The sequence below is a fragment of the Hippocampus bargibanti genome, linkage group LG01 (genome assembly GCF_051943395.1).
Source record: "Hippocampus bargibanti isolate YZ-2025 linkage group LG01, ASM5194339v1, whole genome shotgun sequence".
Taxonomy (NCBI): Eukaryota; Metazoa; Chordata; class Actinopteri; order Syngnathiformes; family Syngnathidae; genus Hippocampus; species Hippocampus bargibanti.
The window spans coordinates 36,275,196-36,295,636 of NC_142734.1; the positions used below are offsets into that span (position 1 = coordinate 36,275,196).

At 42.3% G+C, this 20,441-nt stretch overlaps 1 protein-coding gene and 1 long non-coding RNA gene across 3 annotated transcripts in view; one reads left to right on the forward strand and one right to left on the reverse strand.

Annotated features, from left to right (window-relative positions):
* Nucleotides 1-2,364: 2,364 nt before the first annotated feature.
* Nucleotides 2,365-20,441, reverse strand: part of plxna2 (plexin A2) — a 163,564-nt gene continuing 145,487 nt past the window's right edge. For both annotated transcript variants that reach the window (XM_089014559.1, XM_089014549.1), the window contains exons 24-32: nt 19,877-20,023; nt 17,886-18,045; nt 17,074-17,177; nt 13,138-13,237; nt 11,682-11,872; nt 10,821-10,990; nt 10,505-10,717; nt 9,491-9,641; nt 2,365-6,514 (exon numbers count right to left, since the gene is read on the reverse strand). In XM_089014559.1, coding sequence (XP_088870685.1) covers nt 6,419-6,514; nt 9,491-9,641; nt 10,505-10,717; nt 10,821-10,990; nt 11,682-11,872; nt 13,138-13,237; nt 17,074-17,177; nt 17,886-18,045; nt 19,877-20,023 — 1,332 coding nt within the window. In that variant the 3' untranslated portion in view covers nt 2,365-6,418. The remainder of the gene's footprint in view (nt 6,515-9,490; nt 9,642-10,504; nt 10,718-10,820; nt 10,991-11,681; nt 11,873-13,137; nt 13,238-17,073; nt 17,178-17,885; nt 18,046-19,876; nt 20,024-20,441) is intronic.
* LOC148904124 (uncharacterized) overlaps nt 9,786-20,441 on the forward strand; it is a 388,679-nt gene continuing 378,023 nt past the window's right edge. The window contains exon 1 of the long non-coding RNA XR_016117268.1: nt 9,786-9,843. This is a non-coding gene — a long non-coding RNA (uncharacterized LOC148904124). The remainder of the gene's footprint in view (nt 9,844-20,441) is intronic.

The window sequence follows — 20,441 nt, forward strand, 5'->3', positions numbered from 1 at the left end:
TGGAAAAAAAAGGACACATTGTAGCAGTCCTTCCATTACGCCAATGCTTGTTTGGTCTGAAAATGTCATGTTGCACCAAAAAGAGGCAGAAGAGGGCGACAAAGCTCCATGTAAGGAATTTATCAGCCTGTGGAAACGGGCTGATTAATTCCTCACACAGAGCTTGGTTTTCTGGTGATCCATTTCCCCCCAATGTTGCTTCAAAATGACACAGAAAGACTTCTTTAATTGATTGCAAACATGTATGCTTTCCTCTTCAGAACTAATTGAATCATATTCATAACTGGATGTGTAACAAGAAAGCATCTTCTCCCAATCTGAAGCCATTTTTTTGATTCTCCAGCAATGCAAGACGTCTTGGCGTGACGTCACAACTGGGGGCGGGACCTTCTGAAACGGGCTACTTCCAGATTCTTTTTTTTTTTTTGCAGATTTTGGACACTTTATGTCATTTTGATTGGTGTTTTGCATTTGACTAAAAAAAATCATACTGCATGCTTTGGATCTTTTAGATGCTATAAAACGTTTTTCTGATGTCAGTTAGGAAACAAAAAAGTGATGTCGGTTGTTCTTTAAATGGCACTTGGATAAAAGTGCTCCCCCATCATGTTTCATTTATCCAAACAAAAACAGGGTCATTACAAATCCTGTGTTTTTAGCGCCACTCTCAAATTTGTCTAAACAGTTTAAGCATTGCCTACTGTGATAATTAGCTTCAACGGGGGGAAAAAAATCCAAAGGATACAAACGCACCATTTTAACCAGCAAAGTTTATTCATATATATATATATATATATATATATATATATATAACAATGGTATAAAGTGAATCCTTGGCTTGCAAAATAGGTGTGCTTCATATTTACAATAGTTACACAATAATATATTATCAGAAAAATCAAAGCAATTGAAAAAAATGAGAACAACTGCTTTTAAATACAACCTTGATTTCTTACAATTTTCACAAGACCTTTTATAAAATAACACACACACACACACAAACAGCCAGTATTATCATTGCCAGTAAGTCGTTTTTTTTTTTTTGTACAGAACTCCAGTGTCGACAAAGATTTCTTTTGATTTTTTTTTCAAGGTGTGTCACATGGAATTGTTATCTATTCCTACTTTGGAGTTACACAATGAGCAATCTGTTAACACACTGCAGCGGAACGCGTTGTTTGGCAAACGGAATGAGAAGAGTTAGACAAAAGCTTGTACAACGTCAGCCCTTGGACAAACCGAGAGAGTAAAAATAATGCACAAAATATATTTTTCGAAGCAAACAGCTACACGCCGGCTTGTGAAACGACAATCCAGATATCACGTGAGCATCGAAAAAGGAAGAACAAGAGTGTGAAAAAAAAACGTATTATCTGTTTTGGAGTGTAGCATTGATCCAAAGCGAGCGAAGGAACGCGCTATCATTGAATAATTACAAAAAGAAATACCGTATGAACAGATAGGTGCATTTAGCTATTTTTTATTTATTTGTGGGTGGGTATTCAGGAGGCGCAGATGGAGCAGCGGGCCAAACTAAAAGCAGTGTCTGAAACTCATGACAAAAAGTTAGCGGACACCCGGGCAGGCAACTCGGAAAAGTTGCCTGCCCCATTTTTCACAACTTGAAACAATAATTGAAAAAAAAAAAAAAAACGTTGTTGCTAAGTATCAATGTTTTTTTAAATTAAGGAAGTACCTACCACAAATTTGCTTGCTTAATTTATGGTAAATATTCCTTGCTGAAGATTTTTCTTGAGTTGTCGTTTGTCGTCATGGTGCGCAATGTTTGCATTGCGTTGTCTGCTTAAAGCCACGTGGACTCCTCTTTCTAAGCGCCTTTCAAAACTCTCAAGTGCACTTTACAGTCACGGTGTAGTCCGAAGCACGAAACAGGCTTCTGATTGGTGCCGAGTATGCAAAACGAACGTTCGTTTGGCAATTTGCATACCCGGCACCGGTAGCCTGTTTCGTGCTTTGAACTATACCGTGACTGAAAAGTGTACTTGAAAGTTTTGAAAGCTTAGAAAGAGGAGTCCACGTGGCTTGTAGCGGTTTGCTTGTAGCTTTTTCTTTATTGAATAAAACAAATGTTTGATTTGAAAATTATTATTTTATTCTTGAAGAAGTTGTCGGCCACTCGGGCCGAGACGTTTTGAAAGTTGTACGCCCACGGGCCTCCGGGCAGATGTTATTTCAAACACTGCTAAAAGCATGAATTAAAAACACTCGGAGCTGACAATCTCAGGAGGATGAGATAAATCAAAGCCTTGGAATGCATTGAGATGAACATTTCATCCCTTGGAAGAGGAGAAGGCATTGAGGTCCTGTTTCAAATGAGTAAAAAAAAAAAAAAGCATGACTCTGTACAAGCAAGGTATGAGGAGGATTCGTTCTGAATAGGCTGAGTTCGGGAAGACTGATTGGCTGATTGTACATTTTGGAGTCTCTGGATCCTTTTTAGTTCATGATTCCTGAAACTCTTTCATTGAGTTTAACGCGTTCACTGCCAGACCATTTGCAAAAATGTGTCCACTCCAGTGCGAGGTTTTTTTTTTACAAATTCCCTCAAATTGCAGGACCCACAGGATATTGAGTTTTAGGACTTCATAAATATTCAATGCAGCATTAGAAACCGGAGACTCTCTTTTTTTCATCAGAAAAAACTGTTAATTACAAAGTTATATGGGTCTGGAGTTATCTGAACTATACAAAAGGCAAATGATTCGCCCTCGTGGGAGGGAAAAACATTGCCAGAGGTCTGACCAGCGCTTTATCACCACGCAAGAAAAATAAATCCCAAACGTATTCGGGAATGGCATTCCACGTCATGATGTCGGTTGTCCTTTAACGCTCAGCAAAGATGTGCATTTACACCAACTCATGGAACAATTTTGATAGTTTGAGTGCATTTGAGTTTCAACACACTTTGCAAGATGACGACGATTTTTTGAATAGGCATTGATTGGCGTGCTGATGGATGTTGACGAATGTTGTGTTAGTCGAGGGATTTTGGTCTTCACGGTAAAGCACAAAATGTCGTGAAAGGATATAGGTTGATCATGAGAAATGAGGAATCATTCGCAGAAGAAGAGATTAAATTGGGCCAAAACGTGCGTGCAGGTTTTGGATATTTTGTCAAAAAGTCAAGTCTAATACTAATTAGAAAAAAACGATACCATCAAGCCAAGATCAAAAGGTATTTACATTGGTCTGAATATGTATTGATGTACAAGTTCCCTTTTATGTATTTATTTTCTTTCTTTTTTTTTTTTTTACAAATAAATACATCCAAATAAATAGAAAAATATATATGAAACCTAATCAGCTCTGGTGGATCCAGTCTGACGGCAGTATTATTTTCACGTGATTTTCTTGGGCCTCTGATGCATTTGGTGAATCCATTTGCAAAGATGTCGAGAAACAGGACTTGATTTTCAAAACGGAAGTTGTCCTGACGTGGCAGAGAAGCAACGTGGCCACGTTCGCATGTGCGGTCAGCATCGCCAAGCGTTGACTTCCTCTTGCCTGTTAGCTTTTCAGGTCCGGCGCCAAACCAGCAAGTGGGATCAAAGAGCAGCATCAAAAGCGGGAGCGGGAAGATGAAGGTGAATCTCCCGCCCATCCGTTCCCTCCTTCCCCATCGTTATTCCCCGACGTCTGCCTTCAAACGGTGAGCCGGCCAACGTCTGCCTGAACCGGCCTATGCTTTTTTTCACCTTTACTTCGTCAAGGATGAACGATATTGACAAAAAAAAGGAACAGAGGATATATCTAAGGCCACCTTTCATACGTGATGTCATTACACCGCTTAAACAATGTGCCATGAGCAAACAAGGGTAAGTAAGAAATGTGCATTTTTCTTTGAGAAAATATATTACAGGTTGGGAAATCCTACTTCCAGCCATTTCATTTGCAAAGTGGAACCTTAAAGGAAAACCGACGTCTCCGGATAAGTTGTGTCCATCATTTGTAAAATCACTTCAAATGACTTCTACTGATTCCACCGCATAAAAGCTATATTTTACGTTTTAATACTGGCGCTGAATATTCAGGAAGTCTTGTTTTCGAGTTGATGACGATTCCTGACGTGACGTCACATTTGGAACGCCCCCTGACCGAGAAAGCGACACACAATGCATTTTGGGTACTTTGTTTGGTCTGAAAACTTCGCGTTGATGGCGAAATTAGAAGGAAAACATAAATAATGCGATGGTGAATCGTTGTGTGTTGCACCAAGACTACTATTTGATACTAGTTGACACAACCTCCCAGCAGACAAATCAGCCCATTTCCAACAGAGATTTGGGGCCATCTTGTGCATTTTCGGGGACGCTACATTTCATCCAGATGCCTCAAAATGACCCGGAAGAACTTCTTTAATCGATTGCAAACATGTATGCTTTCCTCTTCAGAACTATTTGAATCATATTCATCACTGGATGAGTAACAAAAAAAAGCATCTTCTCCGAATCTGAAGCCATTGTTTTGATTCTAGAGCAAGGCAAGACGTCTTGGCGTGACGTCACGTGCAAGGGGGCGGGGCCTTTGGACACTCGCCATTTCCAAGGTCATTTTGAAGTAGTTTTGGGACACTTGAAGTCATTTTTATTGGTGTTTTGCATTTGATTAAAAATATCAGCCTGCGTGTTTTGGGTATTTTACATGCAAAAAAAAAAACGTTTTTCTGATGTCAGGAAACAAAAAAAAATGGTTTCGTTTGTCCTTTAATGGAATGCCAGTGAATTCCTTTTCTTGACCCATATCTGCTTTTTGTTTTGTTCATAGTGAACACCCTGCTACTAAGACAATGGTGATCACAGTCCTGCGCATCTGTTGGCCAGTGTACGAAGAATGATCCTGGAGGTTCAAGTAAGTTATTTAAAAAAAAAATCATGTTTCTGGTGGTCACAGTTGTCAAAGTCAAGGCCTGGGGGCCAAACCTGGCCCACCACATCATTCTGTTCGGCCCGCAACAGCAAATCAAACATGTCAAGTGCCATGATGCTTGCTAAAGCCCGAACCAAAATTTCCATTTGTCCCATATCAACCACAAAAAAAAGCATTCATTTTCTTCATTTCAGATTTGAAAACTAGTTATTCATTAATTTGTTGTTCGTTTTGTATGTAATATGTGGAGGAGATGAAACATTCTAATGGCTTCCCCAAATTCATAACGGCCCTCGAGAGGAAACTGTAATTACAATGTGGCAAAAAATAAGTTTGACACCCGTGCACTCCTGTTGTAGGTCTGCGTTAGTACAACAGTCTGATATGTTTTCCAATAAGTGAACGCGAGTGTGAGTCAACCGCGTTGGACAACATATGGAGTCTAAATGCCAGACAATATACGGGCCTTGTGACCGTCTGGAGTAATTGAACAGAATGAGTCTGATGTACAGGTTTCACGATGATCTCCTTTCTTTGATGTTATGTTATCTTTTTACGCTAGCAAACCGTGGCGCGGCGTAAAGTTCCACTTGTAAAGCATGAACCGATTTTTGCGCAAGAGTCTTTTAACACTCGGTCAAACAAGACCCACATATCTTGGCTTCTTGCGGCCTGTACAAAGACGACGGCGGAGGTCCCATCGAGGCCTGCGATCGATGTCGCCCAGTACCACGAGATGAAAACAGGATGCAAACTGAGGATTTTGGCTTGGTATGAGCAGCGGTGCGGGGAACTGCTTCGATCCCGGGAAGTTATTGGACGGAAACATTTGGAGCTCCACAAAAATAAATAAATAAAACGTCCTGGAAGCCCACTTCCATTCATCCTTCAGAAAAAAAAAAAACAATTATCACGCCATTATTACGCCTTATCAACACTGCTACATTTACAGATGCATGCCGTCTGTCCTCTTCCTTCTCTTCTTGGTCCTGTACACTAAGCCACGTGACTCTTCCATCCGAAGAAGAGTGTTCGACCAACACCAAAATGTCGCGGTCCCCAAGTGCTGATTCCGATGATAATTGATCATATGTATTTAAAAGTCAGAGTATAAAAATAAAATCTGAACACAGCAGTCCAGCGTGAGATCTCGACTGCTTTTCCCATGCGCGCACACACACACACACACACACACACACACACACACACACACACACACACACACACACACACACACACACACACACACACACACACACACACACACACACACACACACACACACACACACACACACACACACACACACACACACACACACACAAGTTCCATTTTGGACAATGTCCTGGGTGACGACACCAATAAATAAATAAAGTCCTGTTGTGGCCTTCCATGCTGGCGTCCCTTTCCAATGTGAGAGCCTCGGAAGCTCCAGGGTCATGTGCCAAAATGGCGGAGTCTGAGACACAAACCAAAGCATGCGAATGTCCGTATTGCACGTTTAACATGGCTGCGCAAGTCTGATGCTCAGCTAGCTCTCAAGGGACATCGCTGCGATGAGCTGCTCCACCTTGTAGGCCAGCCTTTGCTTCCTAGCGTGGTCGTCCTGGTCCAAGGCTGCCGTGAGCTGTTCAGAAACAGAAGAAAACCCCGTTTTTCATTTTTCAGAAGTGTCAGAAAAGTACCTCCCCCCCCCAAAAAAAAGCTGCTTTGTCTTTGTTGAGGAATATCTACCGATCAATCTATTAGCCTTTCACTTTTTATCCTTTGAGGCCTGTCGTCTAAATGCGACGTCTGTCATGGTTCAAGCGTCACATTGAGACAAGTGCTGCGTTTGGTTCTCTCATCTCTCTCTTGCCTGTCAGGAGGAATCTCAATCAATGTGACGGCAACGTTCAGGGCAAAAGGTGGAAACAACAAAGTGCAAATAGTCTTCTTTTTCTACATACCTTGATACTTTTTGTCACCTACGTTGAGGACACTTTTGTATTAATAGCATCCTTTTCATTCTTATTACCGTATTTGCCACGGTGGCTGGCAGACTATTTTTCCACACACACACACACTATCTTTGAGTGCAGTCAGTGGAGACGTGGTTTGTTATGAAGTGGATACTTTTGTTTTTTTTGGGGGACCGAAAAAGACCCCACCACAGGCTAGTTTTAAGCCGAATAGGACACAAAAGAAAATGACGGTCGAGCAGAAGAAGGTCGACCATTGCTACGTGTGGCTAAGGGTGTTTCCGTGTTGTCTAAGGAACTGTCTCGGGCAATAGAAGAGGTTGAAAAACTTCTGTTGATTTGGATTAAGCGAGCAGGGGACAATGTGAGTGAGGGTATTGTCACCGAGAAAGCGCCGCAACTTCACTCGGATCTCATCAAGAGGCAACTACATCAACGACCATCACAAAGGTAAATAAAACAACTTTGTTATACTGTACAGTTTATTTCTTTCATTACAATACAACAGCAAATTTATTATACATAAAATAAGGAATATTTTGTGTAGTTTTAAGGCTTATTTAGGTGAAAATTATGTTTTATGGGGACCTGGGAACGCATTATTCTCATTTTTAATGGTTTCTTATGGGAAATAAATGTTCACTTGCACTTAGACTTTCTGGGAACCAATTAAGTTCATAAGCTGAGGTAGCACTGTACATGTACAGTAAAGTCTCGTTATATCGATATCGGATATATCGATAGTCCCGGTTATATCGATACTGTTTTTATGCACGCACGGAGAAAATTACATGCAAACAGGGTCGGATATATCGATAGTCCCGGTTATATCGATATTTTTTCGGACTCCCTTGAATATCGATATAACGAGACTTTACTGTATTTCTAATTGAGTGCAAGTATTCTGATCCTTTAGCTTAACATACACGTGTTGTATAATACATGACAGACAACAAACATAAAGGTGGGCAATCATCAATTCCAAAACTCTGCTAAAACATACTTAATTGTAACTTGAAGCATTACGTATTACAATTAAATTATTTGTACTTCTCTCTATTTCCGAAAAGAAGTTGCACTTCAATCACTTCAATGATAAATAGGTAATTTGTGAAGAATTGGGGAAAAAGATAATGAAAAATGTCTCTTAATTTTGCACATATTTTAAAGAAAATATTGCCATTGGTTTAAGACAAATTATAGGTATCAACTACTCAGGCTGATGGTATCGGTTACTTAGTATCCGAGATTTTTCTGGTGCATAAAAGTCGCAAACATCCTTCGCTTTGACTCAATCTGGCAGCAAACGTAAAACGTGCTGCATGTTTGAATGTGTTGCTCAGAAGCTGCAAAACTCACGTGACGCTTGCTGGATAATGGACGCAAAGAGAGGAGGCATACAAGGAAGGAGGACGAGATAGAGCAGCGCGCTGTTTCAAACGTAAAGGTCAGACTCCCAAAGGAGGAGCTGACATTAGAAGCAGAGAACGTTCTCATAAATGCTCCCTCTTTTCTCTTTCCTCCTTTTTATGCTTCCTGTCATCTCGCTTATATTTGTGTGTGTGTTTCCTGTGTGTAATCCTGCTCATGCTTTTTATCCGCAACATGATGTTGTGTAGTTGATATTTCTTAAAGGACAACCGACAGCATTTTTTTGTTTCCTAACTGACATCAGAAAAACGTTTTGTAGCATCTAAAATACCCAAAACACGCAGTATGATATTTTTAGTCAAATTCAAAACACCAATCAAAATGACTTCAAGTGTCCCAAAACTACTTCAAAATGACCTCAGAAATGTTTCAGAAGGTCCCGCCCCCTTGTACGTGACATCACGCCAAGACGTCTTGCCTTATTCTAGAATCAAAACAATGGCTTCAGATTCGGAGGAGATGCTTTCTTGTTACTCATCCAATTATGAATATGATTCAAATAGTTCTGAAGAGGAAAGCATACATGTTTGCAATCGATTAAAGAAGTCCTTCCGTTTCATTTTGAGGCGTCTGGAATCCAATGTAGCGTCCCGGAAAATGCACAAGATGGCGCCCTAGCTCCGTTGGAAATGGGCTGATTTGTCTGCTGCGAATTTGTGTCAACTAGTATCGAATAGTAGTCTTGGTGCAACACACAATTCACCATCGCGTTATTTATGTGTTTTCCTTCTAATTTCGCCATCAACACGATGTTTTCAGACCAAACAAAGTACCCAAAATGCATTGTGTGTCGCTTTCTCGGTCAGGGGCATTCCTTCAGTGACGTCGGGTGAGGACTCGTCACCAACTCAAAAACAAGACTTCCTGAATATTCAGCGCCAGTCTTAAAAGGTAAAATCTAGCTATATGCTGTGGAATCTTTGTAAAATATGCTCAGTAGAAGTCATTTGAAATGATTTTACAAATTATGAACACAACTTGTCCGGAGGCGTCGGTTGTCCTTTCATGTCTACTGCAAGAGTTCCATTTTTCTGTTTGTTTTCTAAAATGTCCACTCTGAGACCTCTTACCAAATGCTGATCACAACGATAGAATTCTTGCTTGCTGGGCAGTTTTCAGCACAGTGTTTGAAGTAAGCAGCCCCTTGGTGTCGTAACTAATGAAACACATTCATCCCAACCACCTTGTCATACAGAAAAAGGCCGACGTACCTCCTCGCTGTACTTGCTGATGTAGGAGTAGATCTCATTCAGGGCGCTCAGCATATTGAACTCGCTGGAATGGAGTCGAGCCTGTTCGGCCAAGTAGGCGTTCATGTCCTGGTCGCTGATGGCTGGCAGCCTGTTGATGTCAGCGTAGTACCTGCGGAACAGCGCTTGTCATCGCTCGCAACCAACAACGTGAACTTGACATGAACGTTTGACTCATTCACTGCCAGATGATGTCGAAAATTGTGTCCACCCCAGTTTGCAATCGATTAAATAATTTATTCCGTGCCATTTTGAGGCAACATTGGGGGGAAATAAATCACCAAAAAAGAGGCAGAAAATGGCGACCAAGCTCCGTGTGAGGAATTAATCAGCCTGTTTCCACGGGCTGATAAATTCCATGGTGCAACAATGGTGCAACATGACGTTTTCAGACCAAACAAGTACAGCCAAATGCGTTGACGTGATGGAAGGACTGCTACAATGTGTCCTTTTTTTCGGTCAGGGGCGTTCCTTCAGTGACGTCACGTATGGACACGTCACCAACTCAAAAACAAGACTTCCTGAATATTCAGCGTGAGTCTTAAAAGGTAAAATATAGCTATATGCGGTGGAATCCTTGCAAAATACGCTCAGTAGAAGTCATTTGAAGCCATTTTAAAAATTATGGACACAACTTGTCCGGAGACGTCGGTTGTCCTTTAAGGCGTGAAACATTAGACTGAAAGGCTGATATGAGAATGGTTGAATGAAGTTATAAGGTAAACTACACACACATACACACACACATTTGGGAATGGCGCTTCACGTCACACTTTTAGATTCTCGAATAAATTTGGGAATGGCAGCGAATGAGTTAAGGTGAAAATTTCAGAGGGCTCAACCGTCAAAGAGTGCATTTCGCAAGTTGTCACGCACAATGACGGATTGCGACATGTGTGGGCCAACAAAGAAAATCCAAGTTTGATGTCACAGAGAAGACCGCATTGGGAATGGTGGGTGAACCATAAAGCTTACCTCTCTACCCAACTCTTGTAATTGGGGATATCTTTAGCGTAGAGGAGCTTATTGGAAGGGGAGTCTTTGCCTAGGCGGTGTTCAGAAGTGGAGCACGAATCCATGAATGTCTGAGCGACCACAGACAGACAGGCGTCCGTGATGCTGCTTTTATGGATGTCAAACACAAACTGTGGGTTCTTGATCACGTTCACCCAAAATCGCAGCGGAAGGCTGGAGGATGGAGACAAAGGGAATGGCTAAGCGCTGCTCACACAAATGGACGAATTCTCTCTCAGTGCTCTTATTTCACAAGAGCAAAGGTTGAGCCTCTTACCAGTTGCTCTTCCACGTGTGGCGGACATCCGTGTCATATATTCCGTGCTTGTCAGCCTGTTCGTCGAGGAAGTCGAACATGTACTTGATGGCGAGCGGCAGCGTGCTACCCCGATGAACCGTACTGAACAATGTCTCGAACAGGTCGTCAACAAATTTTTGTAGCGTTCCCTGCGGGGGACATAAGAGCAGAGAGATGAATGATTTGCCTTAAAGGACAACCGACACCATTTTTTTTGTTTCCTAACTGACATCAGAAAAGCGATATAGCTATCAAGTACGTAAGTCTTATACGTAAATTTGAGTACAATTACAGTGCAGAATTAACAAACCAAATTAAAAAGGTCAATTAAGTTAATTTACCGATGCAATCTTTCAAGTCAAGTCAGGAAACATATTAGCTATCTAGCTAGCTCGCTATCTATCGATCTTGCTAGTTATCTGTTAGTTATATAGTTAGCTAGCTAGCAATTTGAGCGAAGAAACATTGGATATCTAGCTAATGATATTATTATTAGCTATCTAGCATTCTATGAGCTAGCTAGCTTTCTATCTTTTCAGAATCATCTTTATCTTTATTGCCAAGTATGTAGAACACACACGGAATTTGTTTCCGGTCGAACACGCTGCACTAGTATCATTAGCAAAAAAATTGCAAAGAGGCACAATACAATTTTGAAGTTATTCGGGGTTGAGTGAACGCTGGCGCGTGTGGCTGCCGCTGCTCACCCAGAGAAAAACTTATCCTGTGAGTGTAAAGTGGCCTTGAGAGTTTTGAAAGGCGCTTATGAATGAAATGTAGTATTATTATTATTATTATTATTATTATTATTATTATTATTATTATATTTTCAGCGCCTACTTTGGTAGCGAGTAGCCTGGTGAGGTAGATCTCAGACACCATCTTGCTGCCGCGGTCTCCTTCCTTTTGATCTCCGTGCTCATGGTTCTTTACCAGGTGCCACACCTTGACACCACTTTCCAGATCCGGTGTGATCATGGGAGCGCGAGACCGCAGACTGTCGGGACTGCCGGTGTATCGGAACGAAGAATCTATTTGAAAGATTAAGACGTTCAAGAGTTAGAAATATGTCAGTGTTTTGCGGGTCACCAGAAAAGCATGACTTTGTGATACTTTACACGCAATTACAAATAGAACCATTCATAAGGGATGACATGGCATGAAACTCGTGTTGCTTCTTTGGAGGATTCCGAACTTCTCTTATGGATTATGAGAGTGAGTTATGATTTCTTGTCATGGGTTTTGCATCTCTCATCTTAATTTTACTGTATTCACCTCATTAAAAGGCCCATAGAATCAATGCCAAAATAGTGTCTGCTATTGCGTTAAGCAGCCACTACATGGAGCTACGCTATAGTCAATACAACACAATACAATTTTATTTAGAGAGACCTTCCACTACCGCTGCTGCTGTAACAACGCACTTTTCAGAACACATCAAAATACCTTGTCAAATAAATCAAAATATTGATCCGTTTTGGGCAGTATCAGGATCTATGAGTCAATGACTACAATACAGTGTCAATTTGTTGAGTGGAACAGGTACAGATGTGCCGGTCTTAATACTACTAACTTATTACTCAAATCACGGCATTTAAAAACGTTACAAAGCACTCATTGTCCCTCAGCACGTCAACTCTGTTCTCACATTTCTGCCTCCTTGCTCCTTGGCGAGAACGCATCACTTTCTCAGTCACTAATTAGCAAGAGTCTCCCGGTACCGAGATCCCCAGAGATTTGGAGTCTGAGCATCGCACGCTGAGAGGCGCTCGGTGAGGATCTCACTCACCTTGCTTCAAAGGCTCGGATGAGCTACAAAGACACTTTCCCCCCCCAATACAGTGACACCAAGTAACGCAATAAAGCAAAAGCTCCAAGCAAACCGCTACGAGCCACGTGGCCTCCACTTTCTAAGCGGCTTTCAAAACTCTCAAGTACACTTTTTAGTCACGGTATAGTCCGAAGAACGAAACAGGCTTCTGATTGGCTGCCGTGCCGAGTATGCAAATTGCCAAATGAACGTTTGTTTGCTTAACGTAAGTTATACTTCGCAATGCTTTTTTTTTTTGAATGAGTCCTCTTATTGTGTTTCAAGTGGTGAAAAAATGGGGCAGGCAACTTTATGGACGGGCAGGCATTTTTTCAGAGATGACTGCCCGGGTGTCATGAGTTTCAGACACTGAAGTGTCTGAAAATGGGAACATGTTGGTCGCAGGGTGCCAGCTGTTGAAAAACACTGATCTAGTTGTTATTATCTACCTATGCACCATGAAAGTCTGGATTTGGGACGACTCACCATATCTACTGATGGACGATCGTGATATGCTCGCTGAGGGTGGGATGTTGTACGACGACGTCTGTTTGGGCACCAAAGCCACCACGCAACGGTCGGATACCTACGAGGGCACACACGAACATTGTCACATATCTTTTTTGCAAGCATATGGCTCAAGATCACATCCCTGCACAAGATCTTTCAGAGTTCTCGATTTATTCAGTTAAAATTCAATTAACATCTGCAGTTTGCATTGAGTGTCACGGATCCCCTGGCTTAGAAGAGCCCGTACGGAGAACCCATCATTAAATAATACCCTCTGATGTCTTCATGTATTACTAACTCCCTGAAAATGTACAAGTAAAGAAGACATTACATAAGACCCACGTGAATAAACCAAACATATTCCCCCTTGTCATGTCCGTTCATGACTTTCAGGCGGTTTGGGGCGTGGTGGCTGCGCTTGACATGACTGCAGCAACAGAGATGTGAAGTAAGCTTTGGAACTGGGATATGAGAGTGCTCAGGGGGGGAAAATACTGGTGGAGAATCTTGTGTGGATTTTGCATCCTTAGAGAAAAAAGTATAATGTCGCCTTATAGAGGAGAAGAAGAAGAATGTGAAGAGGGGAGAGGATAGGTTCAGAAGTAGATAATTCATTCTTTTTTGCTCGGACGTGATGGGAGCTGACTTTGGCCAAGAAGAATTTCAACCTTCGACTGGTCTGGAGTCCATCGCAGGGGAGTTGGTCATGATCATTCCTCCCAATGGATAATGTGGGGTCTTGATGGATGAGGGAGAACTTCTAACAACATTTTCCTTCCACGTTTTCCATGTCTTGGATTGAATGTTGATCAACATTTTATTGGCTTAACATGCAAACTTTTCACAAGTGGAAGTTAAAAAAAAGTTATGATCTCCAAAGGGAGCCTATAGACCAGATTTGAACAAAGAACCTCTCCTGTATAAGGCAAAATGGAGTAACCGACATGCTACCTTCCAAGTAGAAGTCAGAACTCAAAAAGCCTCGTTGGAGTGACGGTTTCCTCTCAGGGGCCGTTCTGAATTTGGGGAATGTTTAATCCCCTCCACATATGACATATAGAGCATACACGGAAGCCTGCCCCTCTCACCACCCTCCCTTTACCCTTTCAATCCCTACCAACACACCTCCTCCTTATTTGTCTCCCCAACGTCTTGCACCCCGCCTCCTTTCGGCCAGTGCTCTAATAAACAGACGCTATGGCCCTCCCGCACTATTATTCCAGTGATGAGTTCCCCACTAAAGGCGTGAAATAGCCTCTGTGTCTGCACCCGCCTGGTACGCTTCCCTCCATCTCCGCCGGCGCTTCCCCGACACTGAGATGGATCCTTGTGATAGAGGAAATGATTGAAGGCGTGCACATTCGCCCCTTCGGGGATAATCCAGTGCGGGTGCGATAGTGGGCAGGTGCGTTCGGAGGCTACGGGGCCCCTCCTGCGATAACACCTTTCATTAGACTGAGTGGATTGCGCTGAGCTGTTGGCATTTATCTTCTGTTCCCAAAGCAGACCCCTCGACCCTGAACCGAGCCTGTCCCCCCCTGTGGAGTGACCCCTCCTTTTGATAGACAACGGCCCTCGGATTCTTGGCGCTAATCCCCCAGTGAACATGTGACCTTTCACCTTGAACGTGAGAAGGAATGGCACTGACTTTCAACATTGGTTATCTGCTTTCACCATTTTTTTTATAGTTCTGGACAATCAGTCTTTACATGACAGCCGCTTTGCGTTTTTGAAAATCAAGATAGCTCAAACCCTCGGGTCTTAGCTTTTCAGTTATTTCATTCTGGGTTTTTTTTTTGGAAGAAGGCATTTTGTGTTTAGATTCATGATAAGAGATTTGTCTGAAGATATTTTTTCCTCTTCAGGGTGAAAAACACACACACACACACACACACACACACACACACACACACACACACACACACACACACACACACGCACGTACACACACGTGCACACACACGCATACTTTTGTCTGCAATGTAAATTCAAATGACTTGATTCTTCTGAAACTCCGTCATTCACGACAGTTTGTCCAAGAGCAAACACCGTGCTCAGATTCAGAGCTCAATGCAAATCTATGCATTCACTCTTTCACTGCGGCTGCACGGCAGCTGGGAAGGTGTGCAAATCTAGGTTATGTAAACCAATAGCCAGAGGGGGACAAGGTAGGTAGGGGGGGCTTCCCAGGATGGTAGGATATGAATTTTAATACATCCATCTGGGGAGAGGGAGAGAGCATTAAGCAAATACTCAAAAGTGGTACTCGGGCTGTGTCCCCAAGTTGCCTTTAAAATAAAAGTCTTTCTTTTCTTCATTTTTTTGTTCTTCTTAGCAATTTGTTTTATGATGCTCCTCTCTGAAGTCAGTTGAATGGTCGCCATGCAGAGCCCATCCAAGAGATAGCAACAAGCAAAGCGTTAACGGTCCTTCAGAACCAACGGGGCGGACACCATAAATAAAAGAAGAGCACAACACAGCGGCTATTATGCTGTGGAAACAATAAAAGTTGCAGGGCTTCATCAAGGATTAAAGCTCCGCAGGGAGCGGGATGAACGCTCATTCTTTTAATGCGCAAAAGAAAAACGCCGCAAACGGACACTAGACATTTCTCATATGACTGACTGAGTCATAATCACGCCCACAAGTCAGTTTGCATGAGGTTCAACGAGATTTCAGAGAAAACTTTGTCCCGCTCGAAGACGACCGTGGCGAGTCACTGAGAACTTGATTTGGAACACATTTGATATGGCGGCGGATGCGACCGGCAGATGTTTTGCATTGTATGCTGAATCAGGGATCCATATCATAATTTACGATCGATCAATGATTACGTCGATGGGATGAGTCAAATAACTAACATTGCAGCAAACATCAACTTGTTGACATTCGGTTTTGCTAATTTTCTTCACGTTTCTAATCATATACAGATTTTTTTTTTAACTCACTGCCATTCCTGAATTTATTTGGGAATTGAAAATATGACGTAGAGTGCCATTCACGAATTTGTTCGGGTTTTGCTTTTTCTTGCTGGGGTGCCAATGAAGCACTGGTCAGACCTCTAGCAATGTTTTTTCCCTTCCACAAGGGGGCAGCATTTCCCTTTTGTGCACTTGATAGCGCTTTGTTCTAGCTTCAGCTGATGATAAAGCGCTATATAAACCAATATGTATGTATTGCATTGTATTTTGGACAGCCGCTCTCATTTCAAGATCATATAACTTCAGAGCCATATCATTTAGGAATTAGATCCTTTTTTCTGATGAAAGAAGAGAGTCTAAGGTTTCTTGCGCTGCATTGAATGTTTATGTAGTCCTAAAACTAAATATTCTGTGGGTCCTGGTATTTGAGTGACAATGACAAAAACCCTGGCACAGGAGTGGACACATTTTCATCTGGCAGTGAATGAGTTAATGTTTCCAATAAGTAAGTTTAAATTTTCTTTTAGAGGAGTGGTGGAGTTTCCTTCACATTTTCCGCGTATTGATTACTTCTCAATATTTAGGGGAGAACCGCTGAAAAGGTTTCTTCAGCCGTCATCTGTACTTCTTTGAAGGTGTTGGATGTTTCGCTTCTTATCCAAGAAAGTTCGTCAGCAAACTAAAGTCTAACAACTAACTACCAGTTCGACTTTAGTTTGCTGACGAAGCTTCTTGGATAAGAAGCGAAACGTCCGACACCTTCAAAGAAGTACAGATGACGGCTGAAGAAACCTTTTCATCGATGGACCACTCCTGTACGACTGAGAGCTTACACAGACGTATTTAGGGGAGAAGTTACCAAACCTCTCATGACGTCAATTTGGCTTTCTTCCACGTGAAATGGCAGTAAGCACAGTATGACACTATGAGCTGTATTAAGTCAAAAAGCTCGATGCCGAGAGCTCCAAGCGTGCTATGAGCTAACGCTGACCTGGTAGTGCAAGAGCGTGTTCAGTCGCTTCCAGTCGCTTTCTATCTTGGTCGTGATGTCTTCGTCCTGAAGCACGACGCGAGCCATCCGTCCCTGACGCCACTCTGATGACACAACAAAGGCATATTTTCCAGTCACACCCGAGAGCTCAATGTGTATTTTTACGTTGCAAACCACACCAGAGAAGCAGGTCACACGCATTCAGGCATGCAAGGAGACAGTGAAGGGCCACACAAACGCTGCTGCAGCTCTTGAGCTGGTGTTTATGTTGAGCGCTAAATTATTTCGTCTGTGTAAGCTCTCAGTCGTACAGGAGTGGTCCATCGATGAAAAGGTTTCTTCAGCCGTCATCTGTACTTCTTTGAAGGTGTCGGACGTTTCGCTTCTTCAGCGAACTGAAGTCTTACTGGTAGTTTCGGCACTATATATATATTTCCCTACCGTCCAGACGTGGCGGTACCGGACTCTGCTGTGATAGGTACCTGCTGTCAGGTTGGGCGGAGCAGAGGACTACTGCTATGAACAGTAGGGATATATATATATATATATATATATATATATATATATCGGGCCGAAACTACCAGTAAGACTTTAGTTCGCTGAAGAAGCATCTTTGATAAGAAGCGAAACGTCCGACACCTTCAAAGAAGTAGAGATGATGGCTAAAGAAACCTTGTCATCAATGCTAACTTATTATTCACTCCCCTAAAAAAATCAGTGATCAGTTGATAGATGGAGGGAGGGCATTATTCTCTGCTAAAATGTACACCCCATGGATTTCATTTAGTACAAATGATGTGTGCGAATCATACCGAGGTCCATGTCAACTGCTCGCGGCCGCTGAGAGTAGGGCATATTCTTGTAGACGGCATCCAGGATCTTCTCTTTCACTTGGGTGATTGTGTCGCAGTTCAGCACTTTTACCGGAATTTCCGGACTGTTCTCGTTGTCCGGGTTCACACAATTTAGGATCTGGATCAGGGGTAGAGAAGTGAGCATTGTTTTACATTTTTTTTTTTTTTTTTGTGGGGGAGGTGTCAGGGATTAGACCTAGGCAAACGTCCAATTGTAAATGTACTTCATTTTGTAGTTCACTCATTCGCTGCTATTTCCAAATTTATTCGTGACTTGAAAAATGTGACGTGGAGTGCCATTCTCTGAATTAGTTCAGGTTTTGTTTTTTCTTGAGGGGGGTGCCATTAAAGCACTGGTCAGACCTCTGGCAATGTTTTTGTCCCCTTCCACAGGGGGGAATCATTTATGTTTTGGCCATGTTAGCGCTTTGTTACAGCTTCAGCTGTTGAAGCGCGATATAGATCAATATGTATCCATTGCATTGTATTATATTGTACAGCCACCCTCATTTGAAGCTCAGGCACCACCATGCCCATATAACTTCGGAATTAACGTTTTTTTCTGATGAAAAAAGTGTGTAGAACACACTAGGAATTTGTCCTCAGTCGAACACGCTGCTCTAGTAAAAACAGCGCGTCACCGAGTCGAAGGTTCCTAACGCTGTATTGAATTTGTACGTAGTCTCAAAACTGAATATTATGTGGGTCCTGGAATTTGAGTGAAAATGACCAAACCCCTGGCAAAGGAGTATAAAACTATAGCTGTAGAGGTTAAACAGTGCTAATGACACGAACCGCAGCAAAGGCCAGTTTCTGATTTTTACTGCAGTGTGAGTGCAGCCTCAACAGCTGTGAGGTGTCCAGCTCAGGGCTTTGCACACATTGGCCTCTCCTCAACCGCATAACGGCGGTCTGGAGAAAGCATTTGCATTTGCACCAGCGTCCAAAAATCAAATTTCACACCTTCCTCCAAACACCAATTTCCAGTCCTGCCACAGCGTTTGCACATAATGAGGCAAATTTCCAGCCGGGGCAATCAGCGCGTCGCCAATTCACATGCCGTTTCTGGACTTCATTTGTTCCAGTGTGTGTGTGAAAGTTAATCTCCTCAAACGAGGCCTGATGTTGTACGAAAATGGAGCCGATGGGATGATGAGTGAATTTGACTCTGGCGAGGAAGGAAATTGCATACCTCAGTCTGTAAAGGAACTCTTTGTGAGAAACTCAACACTTCTTACATATGTACTACAAGAATAATCGAGTGACTTTTCAACCGTGGGCGAATGGTAATTAATCACTCACGTAAACTAGACAAATGAGATTTGAAGGAACGTGTTTTCCAAATGGACAAAATAGATGGACCTATACAGTGAGACCTCCACTTACAAACACCTTATCTTACAAACTTTTCGTCTTACAAACTTTAAATTTCTGAAAATTAAACCTTATAATAAGCACTATTTTCATAATACACACCCACAACGGCTGGCGGAGTGATCTTTGGCGGAAGCACACGACCGAACAGCACCAGAGGTTAAGTTACCAACAGTCCTTATGGAAGGTGACTCTCCTTCCAAACAGCAATTCCCTTTGACCTTCAATCTCTAACGCCGTTCCATCAAGCCATCAATGACCATCCCAAATGTCAATAAAGTGACTTTATGATACAGTGCAGGGTATTTCTTTCATTACAATACAATAGCACATTTATTATACATAGAATAAGGTATGTTGTGTGTAGTTTTAAGGCTTATTTAGTTGAAAAGTATATTTTATGGAAACCCGGGAACGGATTATTCCCATTTTAATGGTTTCCTTTGGGATTTTTTTTTGAGATACACACTTTTCGCCTTACACACTCTGTCTGGGAACCAATTAAGTTCGTAAGTTGAGGTCTCACTGTATAACCCTCAGACGCATGGAGAGGCTCGATACTTATTTTGACTTACCAGCGTCTTGTACTCGATCTGCTGGCGGATCAGCTTGTCCTCGCTCAGAGAGTAGCGGGCCTCTCCGGTGATGGCGTCGATGGGCCCTTTCTCCATCTGCTGCTTGATGGCGCAGTAAAGCATGAAAAGAGGTTCGCCGGCGCACTCCTGCCAACGCACAGAGAAAGCGCGCAGGGGTTCATACATTTGATTTCATTAAGATTCTCTAAAAGGAAATATGACGTTTTTAGAGTTTTGTTTTGAAATGAATTCTTTCCCCGATATGCCATTTTAGTTTAATTGAATTAGTTTGTATATTGATTTGAGTATTTTTTACATAATTGTCCTATTTGTCAGAAAGGTGGCCCCATGGTTAGCATGTTGACATAATAAAGCAGTGGTTCGATTCCAAAAAAAGCTTAGGGAGGGAGCGTTGGTAGACCACCTCCCTTTGTGGAGTTTTCATGTTCTCCCCAGTCCTGTGTGGGTTTTCTTCGGGTTCTCTGGTTTACTCCCATGCAAAAAATATGCACGGCAGACTGATTGAACACTCCTAGATGTGAGTGTGAGTGCGGACGGTGGTCCG